General features: G+C 49.7%; 3 protein-coding genes across 9 annotated transcripts; 1 reads left to right on the top strand and 2 right to left on the bottom strand.

Moving 5' to 3' along the window:
- Positions 1-20: 20 nt before the first annotated feature.
- LOC120112557 (translation initiation factor IF-2-like) lies at positions 21-1,810 on the bottom strand. The gene has a single exon (XM_039132134.1). It carries the CDS (start codon positions 1,808-1,810, stop codon positions 692-694), a length of 1,119 nt encoding a protein of 372 aa, XP_038988062.1. The 3' UTR covers positions 21-691.
- Positions 1,811-4,556: 2,746 nt separating this feature from the next.
- Positions 4,557-5,177, bottom strand: LOC120112556 (activity-regulated cytoskeleton-associated protein-like). The gene has a single exon (XM_039132132.1). The coding sequence runs from the start codon at positions 5,175-5,177 to the stop codon at positions 4,557-4,559; it is 621 nt and encodes a 206-aa protein (XP_038988060.1).
- Positions 5,178-7,190: 2,013 nt separating this feature from the next.
- Positions 7,191-17,755, top strand: LOC103714352 (E3 ubiquitin ligase PQT3-like). 7 transcript variants are annotated; one of them, XR_005514050.1, is made up of 4 exons: positions 7,191-14,288; positions 14,450-14,708; positions 14,900-15,022; positions 16,838-17,457. XR_005514050.1 is itself a non-coding variant. In XM_039131820.1 (4 exons), the coding sequence occupies exons 1-4, from the start codon at positions 14,292-14,294 to the stop codon at positions 17,151-17,153; spliced, it is 741 nt and encodes a 246-aa protein (XP_038987748.1). In that variant the 5' UTR covers positions 12,350-14,291; the 3' UTR covers positions 17,154-17,755. The 7 variants fall into 7 exon arrangements, 3 of the variants coding, with proteins under 3 accessions (XP_038987748.1, XP_038987747.1, XP_038987746.1); XR_005514052.1 differs by having other exon boundaries at positions 7,191-14,294; positions 14,450-14,650; XR_005514049.1 differs by having other exon boundaries at positions 7,191-14,294.
- Positions 17,756-19,438: the final 1,683 nt, after the last annotated feature.

Genomic DNA, 19,438 nt, shown 5'->3' with positions numbered 1-19,438 from the left:
CTGCTGGTTGCCCGGAACCGCACTACGCACGGCTGCTATGGTTGGCCCAGAACCTCGCACGGGCATTGTGCATAGCTTGCGCGGGGCTGAGCCGGCTGCTGTCCAGTGCTTGGGCAGACTTCCAAGCAGTGGATATTGGCTGCTTCTTGGACATGGCCGAGGTTGGGCTCGGCAAAATGCTCCGGATTGGGCCGCGGCGGACTGAGGTCTCCATCACCGCGGCCGCGCGCGCCCGCGCGCGCCCAAGTCGTGTGTTGGCCCGCGGGGCTTTGCGGTCCCAAGCCCCGCGCCAAGGTTGAGGATTTACCGTGCGTTGGGACAGTCTTGAAGTGGGTATCTCTTTTCCTTGCTGCCGATAGAACCTTGTCTATGCTCTACCTCTATGGGCGCTCGGCAAAGGAAAAGAATCAATGTATGGGGGTGAATTGCTAAAAGCAAATAACTTCCAATCAAGCAATGATTACATAGGACTTTTGGCAAGATCTGGAAGGAATCTTGCGACGCCTGAACAATCTAAGGGGAGTGATGTTCTCCTCCTTAGCCTAAGCCTTTCGGCCGACAAATAAAGGGATACAACCCTCGACACAACATGAAATCAAAGCTAATGGTAGATGATAGATGCCGGACTAAGAGCCCTAAAGGCTCTTTTTGTAGGTCGAGTGCCTTGGCTTATTCGGGACTTAATTCAAATTCAAATGGCTTCCTTGTTTGGCCGCAAGGGGCTGTCTATCTTTGGCTCCCTTCGGCCATGTGCGACATTAAGGTGGGCGCTCGGGATTTGCTGCTGGTTTGGCCTGTGCGCGTGTCGCCTGCTGGTGCTGCCATTTGCCCAGGCGCGGCCTGATTTGGTTGCTGCGCTGGGTGGCTGGGCTGCGCTGCCTGATTTGTCGAGATGTCCTCCCCGATTTGTAGGGATCTGCTGCTGTCGCCCTTGCTCCCTTGGATCGCTGGCGTGGCTCCCTTGTGCGTGTCCAGCCTGCGGCCTGTTGCATCCTGGCCGCCTGTGCTTTCTCCTGCCGAATTGCCATGGAAGAGTCCGCAGGCTCCTCTGATTTTGCGCGTGCGCTTTCCTTGTTTGCCCCGGTGCTGGTGCCTGGCTGGTTGCCATGTGTCTCTGTCGGTTGGCTTTGGCCGGGCGCAATCTGCTGATGATTTTCCTTGTTTGTTCCCGTGCGTTGATGACTGCCACTTGTCCCTTGGTTGCGCTCTTTGCTGGGCTGACCGTGGCTTTCCTTGTTTGGCCTTGCGCGCGGGTGGTTGCCACTTGTCCCCGGGTTGCCCTCTTGGTCGGGCTGACCGTGGCTTGCCTTGTCTGGTTCTCGGGCGCGCGCATTCTGTCTGGGCCGGACCCGATGTGCGCGGGCTCAGGTGTCTTGCTGTGCCTTTGGCTGGGCTTGACCCGTGCGCTGTCCTTGGGCTTGTCTGGCTTGGGCGTGCTCGGACGGATGCAGCCTTGGCCGAGCCTTGCGCTTGCTGTGCTCTCTGTGCGTGTGCGCCCAAGTGCGCACGCATGGGCTGGTGCCCCTGGTTGTCGCCCGTGCCCATGTCTGGCGTGCGCGCAACCCACTATTGCGCGGGCGCCAAGTGTTGGCGAGGGGCGGGGAGGCGGCCTTGCTGTGCACTGGCCGTTCCTGGGCCTGGTGAGGTTCGAGCGCGCCGGGCGGGCGCAGGGCGCTGGGCGCGTGCTGGTGCGTGGGCGCAGGGCGCTGGGCGCGCGCTGGTGTGCGGGGCCCTGGGTTGGCCTGGCGCTCGGGCGTTGGCCGGCTCGGGTGCTGCTCGGGTGCGCGGGGGCCTGTGCGCGGTTGGGCATGCGCGCGCGGGGCTGCGCGTGGCTGGACGTCGGCCTCATGGCTGCGCGCGGGCGGTCGCGCAGGTTGGCTACTGGGCGCGGGCGCGTGGGCTGGATGCCGTGCGCGGACGGCCGCGCGTGCTGGAGGTTGCTTGCAGGTGGGCGCGCGGGCTGGAGGCCGCGCGTGGCTGCGTGCTCTTGCGGGCGTGCGCGCTGGTCGTGCCTCTGCGATGGGCGCGCGCAGTGGGCTGCGCGTGCCGTGGGTCGCCTGGGCGCGCGGTTGGCCGCGCGCTGCTGCAGTGGGCGCAGAACCTCGCGCAGGCGCTGGGCATGGCCTGCGCGGGGCTGCGCCGGTGTTTGGCATGGTCGGCCACTGCTTGGGTAGACCTCCAAGCAGTGGATTTGGCTCGGGCGTCGGTCTTGGCCGAGGTTGGCCTCGTCCAAACTCTTGGAATTTTTGCTTGGCGGCCTGAGGTGTATCACCCCCCTCCTTGGAGAATAATACCCTTGTCCTCAAGGGTGCTGTCGAGCAAAGGACTTCCTTCTTTGCGAGAGAGGGCGTCGGCCACCTTGTTTTCCTTCCCTGGTTGGTACATAATATCATATTCAAAACCAAGTAACTTTACCAGAAATTTTTGCTGCTCCGGAGTCACAATTTTCTGTTGTGGAAGATGGCGGAGAGCTTGTTGGTCGGTGACAATGGTGAAGCGTCGTTCTAGCAGGTATGGCCTCCAAACTTTGACGGCGTGTACGACCGCGAGTAGCTCCCGTGCATATGTGCTTCATGCATTTTTCTGCGGCTGCGGTCCAAGAGCTTTGGAAATGAATGCTAGAGGCCGCTTGTCTTGAGCTAGAACTGCGCCGATTCCTTCGTTGCTTGCATCGGTGAAGACTTGGAAGGGTTTGTTGAAATCGGGTAATGCAAGCACCGGGGTCTGTGTCATGGCTCTTTTGAGGTCTTCAAAGGCTTGGCGTGCGGCCGGGGTCCATTCAAATCCATCCTTCTTCAACATGGCCGTGAGGGGTTTTGCGATGAGACCATAACCCTTGACGAAGCGTCGGTAGTAGCCGGTGAGCCCTAGGAACCCTCTCAAGGCCGAAACATCTTTGGGCAATGGCCAATCTGTCATAGCTTCTACTTTCTAGGTGTCAACTCGTACACCACTCCCGGATACCACATGCCCAAGGTAGTCAAGCTCGGTTTGAACAAAGGCGCACTTGGGTTTGATGAAGAAGTGGCGTTCTTCCAAGGTGCGGAAGACTAAATCTAGGTGCCGCATGTGCTCTTCCATGGTCTTGGAATAGATCAAGATGTCGTCAAAAAAGACAATCACAAATTTTCTTAGGTGCGGCTTGAATACCCGGTTCATGGCTGCTTGGAAGGTGGATGGAGCATTGCAAAGTTCGAAGGGCATGACCAAGTATTTGAAGTGGCCGGAATGGGTGCAGAACGCCGTCTTGTGGACATCTTCGTCGCGCATCCGGATTTGATGATAGCCGGCCCGGAGATCCAGCCTTGTGAAGTATTTGGCACCGTGGAGTTCGTCGAGCATCTCGTCCACGGTCGGGATTGGGAATCGATCCTTGATGGTGGCCTCGTTCAAGGCCCTGTAGTCAGTGCAAAACCTCCAAGACCCGTCTTTTTTCCTTACCAATAGGACCGGTGATGAGAATAGGCTGGTGCTCGGCCGGATGATCCCTTGTTACAGCATGTCCTCGACTTGCCTTTCAATCTCTCCCTTCTGAAAATGAGCATACCTATATGGAGGCACGTTGATTGGCTTGCTCTCTTCCTTGAGTCGGATGGGATGATCGAAGGCACGCTTGGGCGGGAGTGCTGTCGGCATTGCTAGGACTCTTTGGTGAGCTTCAAGTAACTTTCGCACTTGAGGAGGTAAGTCTTGTAGTTCATCTTTTGGCTGCTGTTGAGGTCCCTCCGCAGCCACTCCTTGGCTGGTCATCATGACGGCGAAGCAAAGGGCTCGTCGGCACAAACGTTTAATCATGTTGGCTTCGCATGGTAGGACTTCTTTGTGGTTGAGTGCTATCCCCATCTTCTTCCTTCCATTGAGCCGAAACTCCATGGTCATGGTATTGTAGTCCGTTACTACTTTACCAATGCCCCGAAGCCATGCGTTGCCAAGGACTATATCCAAACCTACAAGTTGTAGTACATGCAAATCTGTAGAAATTCTTATCCCTTGGATGTTGAGCCGAACGTCTTTGACAACTTCTTGACATTTGAGTCTTTCGCCGCTGGCTACTTTGACTTCGAATGGCTCGGTTGCTGCCCCCTTGAGTCCTACACGTTGCAAGGCCCCCGGATTGATGAAGTTGTGGGAGGATCCGTTGTCAACGAGCAAGGATACTTCATGCTTGCCGATCCATGCCGTCATCCGCATGGTTGAAGGTCGCTGCACACCGGTGAGTGCATGGAGTGATAGTTCGGCGTCCTTTGGCATGGGGCTGATGGGGTTGTCTTCGGTGGGATCATCTCCGAAAAGCTGCTGGTGGCGGCATCATCATCTTCTTCTCCGCTGTTGTCAATGCACAAAACATAGGATTGACCGGGCTTGCAGCGGTGTCCTTTTTCCCACTTGGCGCCGCACTTGAAGCACAATCCCTTCTTGATGTATTCTTGTACCTCATCTCGGCTGAGCCTCTTGACCTCAGGGGGTTGCTGTTTTGAAGTGGATGCAGCGGCCGGTTGTGGCTTGGATGGCAGCGGGTTGGACTGATTTCGGTTGGAGCCTTCCTTGGTCGGCCGCTAGTCATGGATGTTGGCTTGATCAAGGATTTCCGCCATCCTCATTGCTTCTTGAAGGCGGGTGGGCTGTTTGAGTTTGATCTCCTTGGAGAGCCAAGGCTTGAGCCTGTCCACGAAGGTGCCAAGTAGTGCTTCTTCCGGCCAACCCTCAACCATGGTTTGAAGTTGGCGAAACTCGTCGATGTACGCTTGCACCTTGCCTTCTTGCTTGAGCTTGGCCAATTGGCCGTGGTGATTGACAGTTGGTGAAGGCCCCCATTGGTTCATGAACTCTTGGACAAAGGTCGTCCACCCTAAGTAGTTCCTCTCTTTTTCATAAATATTCCTTAGCCACCTCCACCACCTATTGGCTCTCCCCTCCAGATGGTAGCTAGCTAAGGTCACCCTCTCCTCTCTAGGGATCTCATATACATGAAAATATTGCTCGACTTTATCGAGCCACTCATAAGGATCCCCTCCTCCAAAAGATGGGAACTCAATTTTAGGTTTTGGGAGTCCCCTCTCATGTGGACCGAAACCTCTAGCATCTCCCTCACGGTTCACCCGTTCCTCCCTCCTTCCTTCATGTGCATGTCGGCCATGAGGCCTCCAAGGATGAGGGCTACCTACGGGCTCACTCATGGGTCTTTCCATACTTCTTGGCGGATCCTCCATTGGGATGCCATCGGCCCATCTATCAACAAAATTTTCTCCACATTCAACTCTACTTCCTCTCCTTCTATCTTCTCTCATTTTTCTTTCTCCTTCATTCTCATTACTTTTTTCTGCAAATCTCCTCTCTAGCCTCTCTATGTTGGCGTTCCCTTCTCTTCTTATGGCTGCCAACGAGGTCACCAAATGTTCTAACACCCTATTGACTTCGGTGTTGTGGTTTTCAGTGGTTTCAAAGAGTCTTTGTGGGCTGAATGAATCACTACCCGACTCCATGAAATCTACCCCTTACAATCAGAATTTTTTTCAGATTTACAAGGATTTTCAGATCTGATATTTTCAGACCTCAATACAAGAACGATGGAGAGTATAGATCTGAAAAGTTAGAGGATACCCTTGAGATCGTCCTTCCGTGGATTTGGACTGAAGCCGATCACCCGACGATCTCCGTTGTAGTATCTCAATGAAAGCACCAGTGTTGGCCCGCGAGGCTTTGCGGTCCCAAATCCCGCGCCAAGGTTGAGTATTTGCGGTGCGTTGGGACCGTCTTGAAGTGGGTATCTCTCTTCTTGCTGCCGATGGAACCTTGCCTATGCTCTACCTCTATGGGCGCTCGACAAAGGGAAAGAATCAATGTATGGGGGTGAATTGCTAAAAGCAAATGACTCTATTCCAATCAAGCAACGATTACATAGGACTCTTGGCAAGATCCGGAAGGAACCTTGCGACGCCTAAACAATCTAAGGGGAGTGATGTTCTCCTCCTTAGCCCAAGCCTTTCGGCCGACAAACAAATGGATACAACCCTTGACACAACTTGAAATCAAAGCTAATGGTAGATGATAGATGTCGGACTAAGGGCCCTAAAGGCTCCTTTTGTAGGCCGAGTGCCTTGGCTTATTCGGGACTTAATTCAAATTCAAATGGCTTCCTTGTTTGGCTGCAAGGGGCTGTCTATCTTTGGCTCCCTTCGGCCATATGCTGCATTGAGGTAGGCGCTCGGGATTTGCTGCTGGTTTGGCTTGTGCGCGTGTCGCTTGCTGGTGCTGCCATCTGCCCAGGCGCGGCCTGATTTGGTTGCTGCGCTGGGCGGCTGGGCTGCGCTGTCTAATTTGCCGAGATGTCCTCCCCGATTTGTAGGGATCTGCTGCTGTCGCCCTTGCTCCCTTGGATCGCTGGCGTGGCTCCCTTGTGCGCGTCCAGCCTGCGGCTTGTTGCATCCTGGTCGCCTGTGCTTTCTCCTGCCGAATTGCCATGGAAGAGCCCGCAGGCTTCTCCTCTGATTTTGCGCGTGCGCTTTCCTTGTTTGCCCCGGCGCTGGTGCCTGGCTGCTTGCCATGTGCCTCTGTCGGTTGGCTTTGGCCGGGCACAATCTGCTGACGATTTTTCTTGTTTGTTCCCGTGCGCTGATGACTGCCACTTGTCCCTTGGTTGCGCTCTTGGCTGGGCTGACCGTGGCTTTCCTTGTTTGGCCTTGCGCGCGGGTGGTTGCCACTTGTCCCCGGGTTGCCCTCTTGGTCGGGCTGATCGTGGCTTGCCTTGTCTGGTTCTCGGGGGCGCGCATGCTGTCTGGGCCGGACCCGATGTGCGCGGGCTCAGGTGTCTTGCTGTGCCTTTGGCTGGGCTTGACCCGTGCGCTGTCCTTGGGCTTGTCTGGCTTGGGTGCGCTCGGCCGAATGCAGCCTTGGCCGAGCCTTGCGCTTGCTGTGCTTTCTGTGCGTGTGCGCCCAAGTGCGCACGCATGGGCTGGTGCCCCTGGTTGTCGCCCGTGCCCATGCCCATGTCTGGCGTGCGCGCAACCCACTGTTGCGCTGGCGCCAAGTGTTGGCGAGGGGCGGGGAGGCGGCCTTGCTGTGCACTGGCCGTTCCTGGGCCTGGCGAGGTTCGAGTGCGCCGGGCGGGCGCAGGGCGCTGAGCATGCCGGCCGTGCGCGGGCGCAGGGCGCTAGGCGTGCGCTGGTGCGCGGGGCCCTGGGTTGGCCTGGCGCTCGGGCATTGGCCGCCCTGGGTGCTGCTCGGGTGCGCAGGGGCCTGCGCGCGGTTGGGCATGCGCGCGCAGGGTTGCGCGTGGCTGGGTGTCGGCCTCATGGCTGCGCGCGGGCGGGCGCGTGGGTTGGATGCCGCACACGGACGGCCGTGCGTGCTGGAGGTTGCGCGCAGGTGGGCGCGCGGGCTGGAGGCCGCGCGTGGCTGCGCGCTGGTCGTGCCTCTGCGGTGGGTGTGCGCAGTGGGCTGCACGTGCCATGGGTTGCCTGGGCGCGCGGTTGGCCGCGCGCTGCTGCAGTGGGCGCAGAACCTTGCGCAGGCGCTGGGCATGGCCTGCGCGGGGCTGCGCCGGTGTTTGGCATGGTCGGCCACTGCTTGGGCAGACCTCCAAGCAGTGCATTTGGCCCGGGCGTTGGTCTTGGCGGAGGTTGGCCTTGGCCAAACTTTTGAAATTTTGGCTTGGCGGCCTAAGGTGTCTATCACCGTGCCCGCCTGCGCGCGCGCGCCTGCACTGCGCAGCGCGCCCGCGTTCGGGCGAGGTTCGGGCCCTCCCACCAGCGTCCAGGCACGCCCGCCCGATTGCCTAGGCGCGCTCGCCTGCGCCTTGGCGTGCCCTTACCGCGCGCCCATGCCGTGCGGCAGGCTGCCAGCGCCCTGCCAAGGCCATGCTGGGCGCCTGCAGCCTGCCAGCGCCAGGCCATCCGTCCAGGCCGGCCCGGCCATCCGCCCAGGCCTGCAAAGGCCATCCTAGCCGGCCAAAGATCATGCCACAGCCTGCCAAGGGCCATTCCACCTTGCAGCCATGCCATGGCCTGCTGCCTTGGCCTTGCAGCCCTGCCAGCCCCTGCCAGCACCATGCCAAGCCTTGCAGCCATGCCCAGCCACCTGCCATTGGCCTGCCAAAGTCTTGCCACAGCCATGCCTTGCCCAGCCTGTTGCCTTGCCCTGCCTGTTGCCTTGCCCTGCCAAGACCTGCAGCAGCCTGCCATGGCAAGTCAGCTGCCACCATGCCCTGCCTTGCTGCCAGCCCAGCCAAACCATGCTGCCAGCCTTGCCAATGCATGCCACACCCTGCCAGCCACTGCAGAACAGCAGCCACAACCCAGCCACTGCAGCCATGCCAAAGGGCTGCAGCCACCATGCCAAGGCTGCAGCCTTGTGCCACATGTCACCTAGGCCTTGGCCATGCCTAGGCCTTAGGAAGCCATGCCTTAGCCTCATCTTTGGGCAGCCACATGGGGACTTGGAAGCCTATAAATAAGCCATAGAGAGGCACTATTTGGAATCTTAGACCTTTGAACATTGTAGTCTCTTGTATTTCGGCCTTAGGCTTGGGAGGGCTTTGCCCTATTGTATTTGGTCCTTGAGCTTGCTCTTGGACTTGGGCTAGGGGAGACCAATCATAGTTTCCTCTAGATTTATGCTTGTAGCTTCATTTGGGAATAGAAACCACCTCAAGCTTTCCTCTAAATCCACTTGTGTTCTTGAGTTGTTTTCATTCAAGACAAGGGTCGGGCCAAGCTGCAGCCAGTAGACCCGCCCCTTGCCTTGATTCACTTGAGTGTTAAGAGTCCGCACTCTATCCGGCGTTACCCGAATCAGCCCTAAATCAGCAACTTATCAAGGAGCGCACGCGGAGCTCCTGGCAAGAGTGGTGTGGAGGCTTAGGGCCGAAAGCCTCCCTCCATCATTGGTGCCTTCATTGAGAAATTTCGTCGGAGGAAGTTCCTAGAGAAGCTCCGTCGAAGATCTCTCTAAAGAGGTAATGCCTTTAAACCCAAGAAAATTTCAGATTTGGGTTGGGTTAAGAAGCTTTACTTATTGCACACTCTAGAAAGTGAGGTTCACTACTTATTGCTTATTGCACATATCTTATTTGATTAAGAGTGTGGGTGGATACATTAGAAGCTTATCTTGCTTATAATAAAATTCTCAATATATTCTTACTTTTGCAAAAGAGGAGTGAGCATATTTTTTTGTAAAGAGGACGGATTGTGCTCTAGATTGCTCATCATAGGGATGGTGCCAACGGAAAGGCTACTGGTAGTACCCGGCACTATTTGACCCAACTATTCGGTGTTAGGGTATAGAGGGACGGCACAAGAGGAAGGCTACTGGTAGTACCTCGTGCCCTCCTAACTACACCGGGTAGGGAGCAAGTAGAGCAATAACACGTTTCTCTCGGGTTGTGAGGCTTGTGTAAATCTTTGTTGTAATCGGAGGCGATGGAGTGGTGTATCTCTTGCCTTGTATAAAGGAGGGTCGGTTCATCCCTTGGGTGACAGCCAAAGGGGGATTAGAGTGGCTATTGGAGATAAAGAAACAATGAAGTCTGGTGCATACTCAAACACTAGCCGGCAAGGAGTTGACCTTATGAAGGAGAGTGAGGCTTGTTTGAAGAGGGCAAATGAGATCCTATCCAAGATTAGAAAGAATCTTCGGGATAGGGAAGAAAAGGTGAGGGAAAATGAGTTCATGAGGATGAGAGAAGAAAGAAGAAAAGAAGAGAGAAGACAGGAGAAAGAAGTGAGGAAAATAGAAAAAAAAAGAAGAGAAAACAAGATAGAGAGTTGGGGGAGAGAAAGAGAAAAAGAAAAGGAGCATAGGAGGACTCATGGAGCCATGTCTAGGTCGTACCGGGGGAGGTATGAGGAAGTAAGTGATGATGATGATGGCCCTAGGCAAAACATGATGAAAAATATGAGGGAGGACATAAGGAGCAACAAAAGGTTAAGAGGGCCCAAGAGTCATGAAAGAGCGGAAGAGTGATGAAGATAGTAGCTATGCTATCCGCGATGGGGAGCATGGTTATGGGGAAAGTAGGTGGTGAGAGGGCCAATTGATGATGATAAAACGAGAGTTAGAGAAGGCCCGAGAGTGTATGAAGCTTGGGGCAAACCATGCTAGTATGAAGGAACCCAAGAAGGAGCTTTCCCATGATCAAAAGCTTGAAGACCGAAGAGGAGATATGGAGGCGAGAAAGGAGCAAAGTGTTGCTGACTATGGGAGGGATGCTATGGGAGAGCCACGGCCTCAAGAGAAGGAGCCGAAAGAGCCAAATTGTGACTCTCAAAATTTCTGCAACAAGGACCTTACTCCCGTGCATCCGGAGGCTACTCAAAGGGCTGATTTTGGAACCCATCTTGCAGCACCAAAGCCACTCCCATTTGCTGATGCAATGGAGTATGCAGCAGAGGGTCATGAAGAAGAAATCCAGCATCCCGTGGCCATGCATGAGCATAAAAAGTCAGCTGAAAATTTTGCAGCTGAAAATTCTGCAAACCCAGAAATTTCAGCACATTCTGCAGCCCGCACAACCACATCTCAAGCTGAGGTATCCCTTCAATCTCGGGCTATTTATCTTCAAGATAATTCAAGCATTGTGAGAGGCCTAGAAAACCATGTTGGTGCCATGTTTAGTGGCAGCAAGCTGCTGATTTGTGACCATGAGTGCAAGACCAACATGCGGGAAAGGACGGTGAACCTTCGGCGACAAAAATTTGGGGAATTACTACGACGGTTCGAGTTCAAGCTTGTCTACCTCCCAAAGGGAGGAGTGGACGAGGCCGAGGAGGACAATGACGGGGCACTTAAGGGTGCCAAAAGTATGACGAGGAGTACAACCCATGAAGCATCAAGGTGGAGGGATGTTCAAATGCTAAACATGGAGTATGAGCCTTTCGACAACCACCATGGGATTGATCGGTTGGAGCACATCATCCAAGTAGAGCTTCCCTTATGCTCAAGAAAAGATTGAAGGAAACGAAAGAGATGGTAAGTGCTTATCCATTGGGGAAGAAGACCAAGAGAAGGAGGTTCGTGGGAGCCCTATTGGCGGTGGCCAATCATCATCCTTGAGGTCAAGGAAATTTTTCAAGGGGGAGGGAATGTTGCGGACCCAAGCCCGCCACACCGCCAAGAAGCCAATTGTGGAAGACTTTGGGCCTTGATGGTGCTAAAGGAGGGCCAAACCATGGCCAAAGTCTTGCGCTCGCCTGCGCATGACCATATGATGAGGACCCTCCATGAACACCGCCTTTGGGGCTCGCAACCTAGGAGGATTCAGGGCCTAGACAAGGCCAAAGGAGAGCATCGCCAAGCACAAGGCCCCGGCCAAACTCTTGGCTTGGAGGAGTGGCCAAGCCTTGGCCAAGCATCCCAAGGTCGGCCAAGGCAAGGCACAGCAACCCCAAGCCACGGCATGCCCATGCACGGCCCAAGCCACGGCCGTGCGTGGCCACTGCACGCGCCCGCGCTTGCACCGCGCAGCGCGCCCACGTCCGGGCGAGGTTCGGGCAGGACGTGCCCGCTCGCGAGCGCCCAAGCGTGCCGCCCCGTACCAGCGCCCTGCTAGCGGCTGCCAAGGCCATGCCGGGCGCCTGCAGCCTGCCAACGCCATGCCGGGCGCCTGCAGCCTGCCAACGCCATACCCTGCGCCCAGGCCTGCAAAGGCCATCCTAGCCGGCCAAAGATCATGCCACAGCCTGCCAAGGGCCATTCCACCTTGCAGCCATGCCATGGCCTGCTGCCTTGGCTTGCAGCCCTGCCAGGCCATGTCCATGGCCCTGCCAGCCCCTGCCAGCACCATGCCAAGCCCTGCAGCCATGCCCAGCCACCTACCATTGGCCTGCCAAGGCCTTGCCACAGCCATGCCTTGCCCAGCCTGCTGCCATGCCCTGCCAAGACCTGCAGCAGCCTACCATGGCTAAGTCAGCTGCCACCTAGATGGCTGGCCTCTCGTAGTCACCAATCTTGGCGCTGCTAACTTTCATCTTTATAATTGTTCATAATAATTGTTTGTTATTTTAGAATGCTCTTTACCAAGTCACTCACACATGCATTCGACCTTCATATCCTAAATTTTTTATTTCAATCTACAAGTTGTTGTACTTTTCTTCCAAAAGGATTGAGGGCTTAATTCTAACAATCTAATATCGATGATAGAGATTTCATATGGAGGATCCATATTATTGGTTATGAACTACATAATAAAAATTATCTCAGAACCAAATATCATGTCTTTTGGAAGTCATTTCCCTGTGCATCAAGTAATCCAAAAATCTATTATTTCAATAGCTCTATGTGATGCTTGCATGATTTATAATTTGAAGCATTCAAATATACTGAATTTTAGTACATACATATTTTATAATATACAGACCATGATCAATGATATCATTTTTTTTAATTTACATGCCTATGATATAGTTTGCTACATTAATATTATTATAACTGTTGGTGATTGTACTACTTGATGAATGGTTAGGAGGTTTCAAAGAAACATGATTTTTGGTTTCTAAATGTATATCATGATCAATGTTATGTATTCTTAATTTACAATGTCATCACCGACTTTGAGTTGGTAAGATAAAAGATCTTGATCCTTTCAAAAGGAGAGTAGACAAACACTCAATCTACAATCTCACCATTCTTCTTCTTCCATCTCTATCATCATGGTCTGCATCTCCATTCCAGTGGCCTCCAATCTCTACCGTTTTGCTCTGGCCCCCACCTCTTTGGTAAAGTAAGGATTTTTTTTTTTTTGTTTGTGAAAAATTAAGGTAAGCCTGCCGCCGGGATGCTCCATAAAGGAAACCGGATTCCCTCTTTCCGCTCCCCACCTCTTCATCTCCGAGCGCTGGAGATTTAAAGGGGGAGGATCGGGGAATCCTCAACCCTAACCCCTTTTTTTAACTCCCCATCCTCTCTTCAATCCGATTCCACCCCTTAAATCTGTCCATCGCTTCGAGTTCTCTACGGATCCTTCCCCGGTTGATCCATCCAGGTCCCTCTGCCGTTCAATTTGGGGTTCTCTCGGTCGTAGAAGCCGTCGTTTCTTCGTTCTCTTCTCGATTTTTCCAATTGGAGTGGTTTTTCGGGGTATCCTCGGATGCGCTGCGGCTTCGGGCGATTCTGCTCTGGCGATGGCGGTCTAGTGAGCTCGGATCCAATCTCTCCTCCTCCGGCTGAATCCCTTTGATCGAAGGGGTTTTTCTTTTCGCGGAAGCCTCCTCTTGTAGCGGCTGGGGTCGATCGGCGATCTTGGGGATTTATCTGCGGATTGTGGTTCTTTGCTGTTGGGATTGCTGTTCTATTCGTTCGGAACGTAAAGGGGTCGGCGGAGAACTCATCTCGAGCTCTTCCTTTTTTTCTTTCCAGAAAGATCGTTTCTTGATGGGATAATAGAGCGTTATCTACATCAAGGATTGCTTGTACTCATGTCTATGATTTCTATTGTTCTAGCTTGATATCGGGCCTGCTTTTTAGTTTTCGGCCTTTTAAATTCAGTTTGCTGCTTTTTTCCGGCCAATTTGTTCATTGTGGTCGAGCTGGTCTGCAATTAGATCAGAGGAAGGCCGGAAAGGGGAAAAAAAATAATGGCTGGGTATTATAAGTTTAAAAGTGCAAAAGATTACGACTCTATTCTAATTGAGGGTCAATTCATATCTGTTGCCAATTTGAAAGAACGAATTTTTGAATCCAAGCATTTGGGAAGGGGTACCGATTTTGACCTCATGGTCTCCAATGCGCAGACTAATGAAGGTTGGTTCTTCTTCTAGACTAGGTTTTCTTGATTGGTTTATTTATGCAGTTTACTTGTAGGAGGATAGTTCAGTTCATTCAGAATTAATTGTCATCAGACTAAAAACTAATAAAAAAAAGGATTGATTGGAGTATTTTTAGATAATTGTGCTTGAAAAATTAAGAGATAAGGGGTAATGGAGTTGGGGTGAGATTGTGGCTACTGTTCGATTGATAGTGTGGCACTTCACATGGTAAGTGTTTGGAACTGTTGCAAAGGTTCCGTAGAACCAGTAAACTATCCTATGATCTCAGATCATCTTTTAGATTAATGTAGAATCTGTTTATCAAAAAGGGTGCATCCTAAAGTGAGAGGTTTTGCAGTTGGTGCTTGACAAAGGAATTCCAGTTAGTTATATTTGTCTGGGCCGGTAACTATGCAAGCCAGTGATTATGATCAATCACTGGTTTTATGAAAACCTTTCCTTTTGGTCTATTCTGTTCCCTTAAGAAAGCTATTTCATTCCTTTTTTTGCCAGGAAAAAAGAAGAAGAAGAAGAAGACACGGATGGCTGGTAATGGTTAGTGCATTACCTTTTTTTTGTTCTACTTTAATCAGTGGTACCAATCTTTTATCTTGTACATGCACTGCAAATCATCAAATGTTTTGTGTAGTACGCAAATCAAAAATCAGTCTGACTACTTTACCTTTGCTTCTTCCCTTTCCTGTCTGCAGCTTCTGACATGCAGTGGAGGGCTTATCAAGATTTTGGAGCTGAAAACTTTGCTGGGATGCCTTTGGCTGCTTCGGGCTACAACCCTTACTGGGCTGGTAGTGGAATGCCATTTGGAGTTGATGGATACATGGCATCTTTCACTGGTCCCATGCAATACATGGGTTATACGCCTGGCCCCTTTGACGTTCCTTTTGGGGGAGGTATTCTTCCACAAGATCCATTTACTGCACAAAGTTCTATGATGCCAGTAGTTCCGAGGTATGCTTGGTAGTTACAAGTCCTTGTAGAGTTATAAGACATCCTCAGAGCTAGAAGATAAAGAGAGATTTTGAAATTTGAAACTATAACCAACTCTTTTTTTTTTGTCATAGTTCTCTTGATTTTATATGCGTAGTTCACTTACAGCATATGTGAAAGCTGCATAAATTGAAAAAAATATACATTTTCAGGGATCTGTCCGATTTAGGCATCGTGGGTATGAACCAGGGGCATGGATATTTGACCAGGGAAGAATTTGAGGCTAAGAAAGCTGATCTAAGATGGAAGTGTGAAATGGACCGACTCAATGAAAGGTAATTCAAATGGTTACTCTTTAGTTCTGTTTTTTTTTTCATTTTTCTGAATTTGTTGATGTTTTTGCAATGCCAAACTGAAGTGTTGCTTAATGTGTATATACACACAGACGCGCACACGCATATGCGCATATGAACAAGATAACTGTGTTAGGCAGCTGAGGAGATTTCAGCTTCTAGGTCCTAGAATGGTGTTTGGTAATTTTATGAAAATTATGCTGTGGAATTTGTGTTCAAGAGTTGCTGTTTGTGGTTTAAATGGAATTGAAAGATAAGAATTTTAATGGTGTTGTGCGAAAGCTAATATACACAATGTTATAGCTATAACATTACATGCACATGATACTCCTTGATCTTTTTTTTTTCTTTTTCAATTTTAGGTTTCTCGTAGTGGTTTATTTGCTATATTACATGAGAAACTAGTAGTATAATTACTTATCAGATAAGATAAAATAGTTGACCAAAATATGCACATATATTCATAGGCATAGTGTAGATGGATGTAATCATGGGTGAATATTTACAACATGTAGAGAAGAAAGGCAGTTAAAAATAAAATGACATTATGTGGTAGATGCAATAGTTTAGTCCGGGCTTTTTCCTAATATATCAGCAGCTAGTTGCTATCCTATTTAACTCCTACTTTTTGTTTCTTAGTGCATGCGCCAGGGTTTGATGCATTTCTTCAATCTGCTCTTAGTATCCATCTTTTTCTTAATTTATCTGAAGTATGGTGCAAAATTCTGTAGTTCATTATATTTGAAATCTCGCATATATTGGTAACACGACATGTTACATATTATGTCCTTTTTCATATTTTTCTTGATGTCGTTGTTTTCTAAATCTTAACCTAGGAATCTGTGAGTGTAAACTATCTTTGAATGCATTGAACTTTTATATCAACAACAACCCATACTTCATGTCTGGGTTCTCTGTTTTAATCCTTGGCATCGATTTCTTTATATTTCAGGCCTCCTCTTCTTGTTTGGACCATCTTTTTTCCATTTTATGCCATCTTGACCTTTTTCCTTTGCTTTATTTTCCAGTGGTGCTATGAATAAGTGTTTTCCCTTCTGGCTCTTTCCTTACTCTATACGGCCTTGTTTTACCATAAATTTACCATAGATAAGTGTATCTTTGTTACCGCTTGCTACGCTCATCTATGCATTCTTGTAGTGAAAACTTGTTGGATGAACAAATTTTCTGCCCCTTGGCTCTTTTCGCACTGTCAGCTTCAACACGTTCCACTAGAGTGGCACTGCATGAGATATATTTTATTTTGACTAATATTTTATTTATCTCTATTACTCCAAGGAGCCTTTGTTCTTCCATTTATTTATTCAGCAATCCAATCTTCAGTATGTATTGACATGCACTGTTCCCAGGGTGAATACCTATTGCTCACTTGTAATCATTCTCCAATAAACGACATCAATAATATACATCATGCTTGGTATGCCTCTCAAACCACCTGTGGTTTCTTGTATTATATTGGTGGGATTATTATTTCAAGCAATGCCTTAGAGATCCTTATCATATATCTCTATATGTATCCATCTATCTTTATGTGTATGCATGTATATATACACATATATATACCGATATCTTCTGCAGCTTTATAACATGGATATAGAGAGTTTGGTGCTGCTGTTTTTGCTTCCATCGTTGTAATACCAAGTAGCTTTCTTTTTATATCGAGTCATTCATGTCATTTTCATGAATTTTGATCCTCTGGAGGTTTGAGGGAATGCCCTTGTGCTGCTTGTGGGTTTTGTTGTTCCCTTTTTTGATTGCTGAAGTTGCTGTTTGTTTCAGGGAGAGGGAGCGCTCCAAGGATAGGGAGCCCAGAAGGGAACCAAATGGAACCAATGGCGTTTCTTCATTGAAGTTGAAGCCCGTCCGTCTTCTTTTGTTGATTCATTTGCTTATTCATTTTTGTACTCTGGGTGTCATCGTATCAGCATTAGAGCCTGAGTTGCGGCAGCTCCGGATGATGATAGGGGGAATAGGGTTATCAAGAAAAGGGGATTTCCCAAGGAGATCTGAGACCCCAATCAATATAAGCATTAGCAGAAGATGCAATTCTTCAGCATTAGTACTTTCAGGAGGGATTCATTTCTCGCCAGAATAGGGCATTTCGAAGTTGTTATTGGTCTTGGTCTGGTGTAAGATGTGGATTCATCTTTGGGCTAGTGCCGGCTTGTGATTCATCCCTCGAAATCCCTAGATTTATCGAGTCGTTCTCGGTGCACTCATGCGAGACATGTATGCTCACTGGATCATGGTCATCACCAAGCTGACCATGGTCTTGGCACCTTTTGGCTACCCATTTTTATTATTTGGAAACTGGTCTTCAGGCAGCTATAGCAAGTTATTCTCCTAAAGATGGGCTGGTTTTTGTGGATGCAGCGAGAATGTACGGCTCCTTTCTATTACCTCATTCTCCCCCATTGCTACTTCCCCTTCTCATGGAAAGAGACTTGGAAATCTTGTTTCTCAAATTGGGGGATGGCATTCAAGAAAGGGCAAGCCTCTGATGGCTTCAATTAGACCTGCTGAGCCATGAGAATGTAGGTAATAATAAATCATGTGCATACGTCGAGAAATCGTGAGTTCCTCCATACTTTGCTCTTCTGGAGGGCACCTTGGAGAAATCGTGAGTTCCCAAATCCCAGCAGGGCAGCACGACTATTCCTCTTTCCTCCTTAGAAGTCATACCTCATTTCCTTCAGGTATCATCGTCGATCAGTTTTTGATCCGACCTCGTCTCTTGGTTTTCTTTCTTCGATTTGGGCTCTCTATGTGGCCGCAGATTTTCAATCAGTTCTGGCTTGCTTTGCTCTCGTGATCTTTGTTGGCGATGGTTTTGTTTTTCCTAGCTTGGGTTTTGTATTGGATGGATTTGGATGGGTTTTTGTTTTAATTCATTTCTTATAAAGTTTGGGGATTTCAGTCGATCTGAAATTTAGGGACTGTGGTTGTTGAAGCGCGATTTCCTCATTTTTATTCGAGTTTGATGGGGCTTTGTTGTGGGGTTTGAATCTTGATGGGGCTTGCCGTGGAGAAAACTGAATGGCTTTAATGTGGGGCTTGAAATGCTCTGTTAATGTAAGCTTCCCCACACAACAAACAGTATGGGTTGGGATTTATTTTTTTAATTTGTTGAGGGCCAGCTTCCCTGTAGGTATTTGTTGTTGTTGTTGGCTTGCTACTGCTGTTGTTTTAAGGGCTTAGCCGGTTGTGTCACGCTCCGAGCCCGGAGCGCGGCAGACGTCGTACGCTCGCACGGCAGGCCGCACCGGCGTGCAAGGCATAGGAACATATCGGAGCAAATACAGATGTTCAAATTTATTTAAGGGTTAACCACAGATGTTTAAAATTGACATAAATAATTAAAAGCATTCAAAAGCAATCTTACAAAATTTCAAAATAGCATTTGCTAACATAATTCAAATGTCCAAACTAATCTAACTAAAATGCCAATAACTGAAGAAATTATTGGAAAATCTAACGCACTTTCCAATTCCGTGCGATCAAGCCTCTGAATCTGAAAAATAAAAAAAATAAAATAATGAGCTACACCAGTTCAGTGAGCAACAAAATATCCCAAAGTGGGGTTAGAGCATATCAGATCAAAATACAGGATAATATCTGCAATAAATCATAAATAGCATCGTTTTACTGTTTTCAAAATTTATTATCATTTTTTCTAAAACTCTGATACCGGAATCTCAACATAATAGGCTACGACCACGTAACCCAGTGACATGGGTTGCACAGAGTGCTAGAAACTACTATTGTTAGTCACTGGTGGCAACGGTGTTCAGAAATCATTATTCTAATTACCAGTGGTGCGGTGTCAAAATCGGTTCCTTATAGATTACAAGTCGACAGGTCCAACGTATAATCTCCATTGGCGGGGCCAGAATAGAAGAGAACAGATCATAGCCATGCTGAGAATGCATATATATATAACAGATTTCATAAATTACTCATAGTTTACGAATTTTAGAGCATATAACAAAATTTTCAAATGAAATTTAAACATGCCAGACCCATTTTACTAAATACAAATCATATTTCGAAATTTAATCAACTAATAGTTATTTTACCAAATAATTTGAAAAATGCACTTTGAAGCATTAAGTTACTTACATCTTCTCGCTTAACCCCTACTTCAGATAGGGATCGGCGGGGTGGTCGGCCTGGGTGGCCAGCCTAGGCGGTCGAGGGCCGTCGCCCGGTCGACGGCCAGCCGACCACCGTGGTGGCTGGCGGTCGCTGCGGAGACGAGCATGAAGACAACCGAGCATGGTCTCAGTTTGGGGCCAAAACAAATGGAAGAACTCGAGGATGTTTAGCAATGGAATAAAGAGAAAAAGAAGGGGCTTACTGGCGGTTGATGGAGGTGGCGAA

The sequence above is a fragment of the Phoenix dactylifera genome, chromosome 11, assembly GCF_009389715.1.
Source record: "Phoenix dactylifera cultivar Barhee BC4 chromosome 11, palm_55x_up_171113_PBpolish2nd_filt_p, whole genome shotgun sequence".
In the NCBI taxonomy this organism is placed as follows: Eukaryota; Viridiplantae; Streptophyta; class Magnoliopsida; order Arecales; family Arecaceae; genus Phoenix; species Phoenix dactylifera.
The sequence above is the reverse complement of the archived record's forward strand: the minus strand, read 5'-3'. Positions and strand labels throughout refer to the sequence as shown.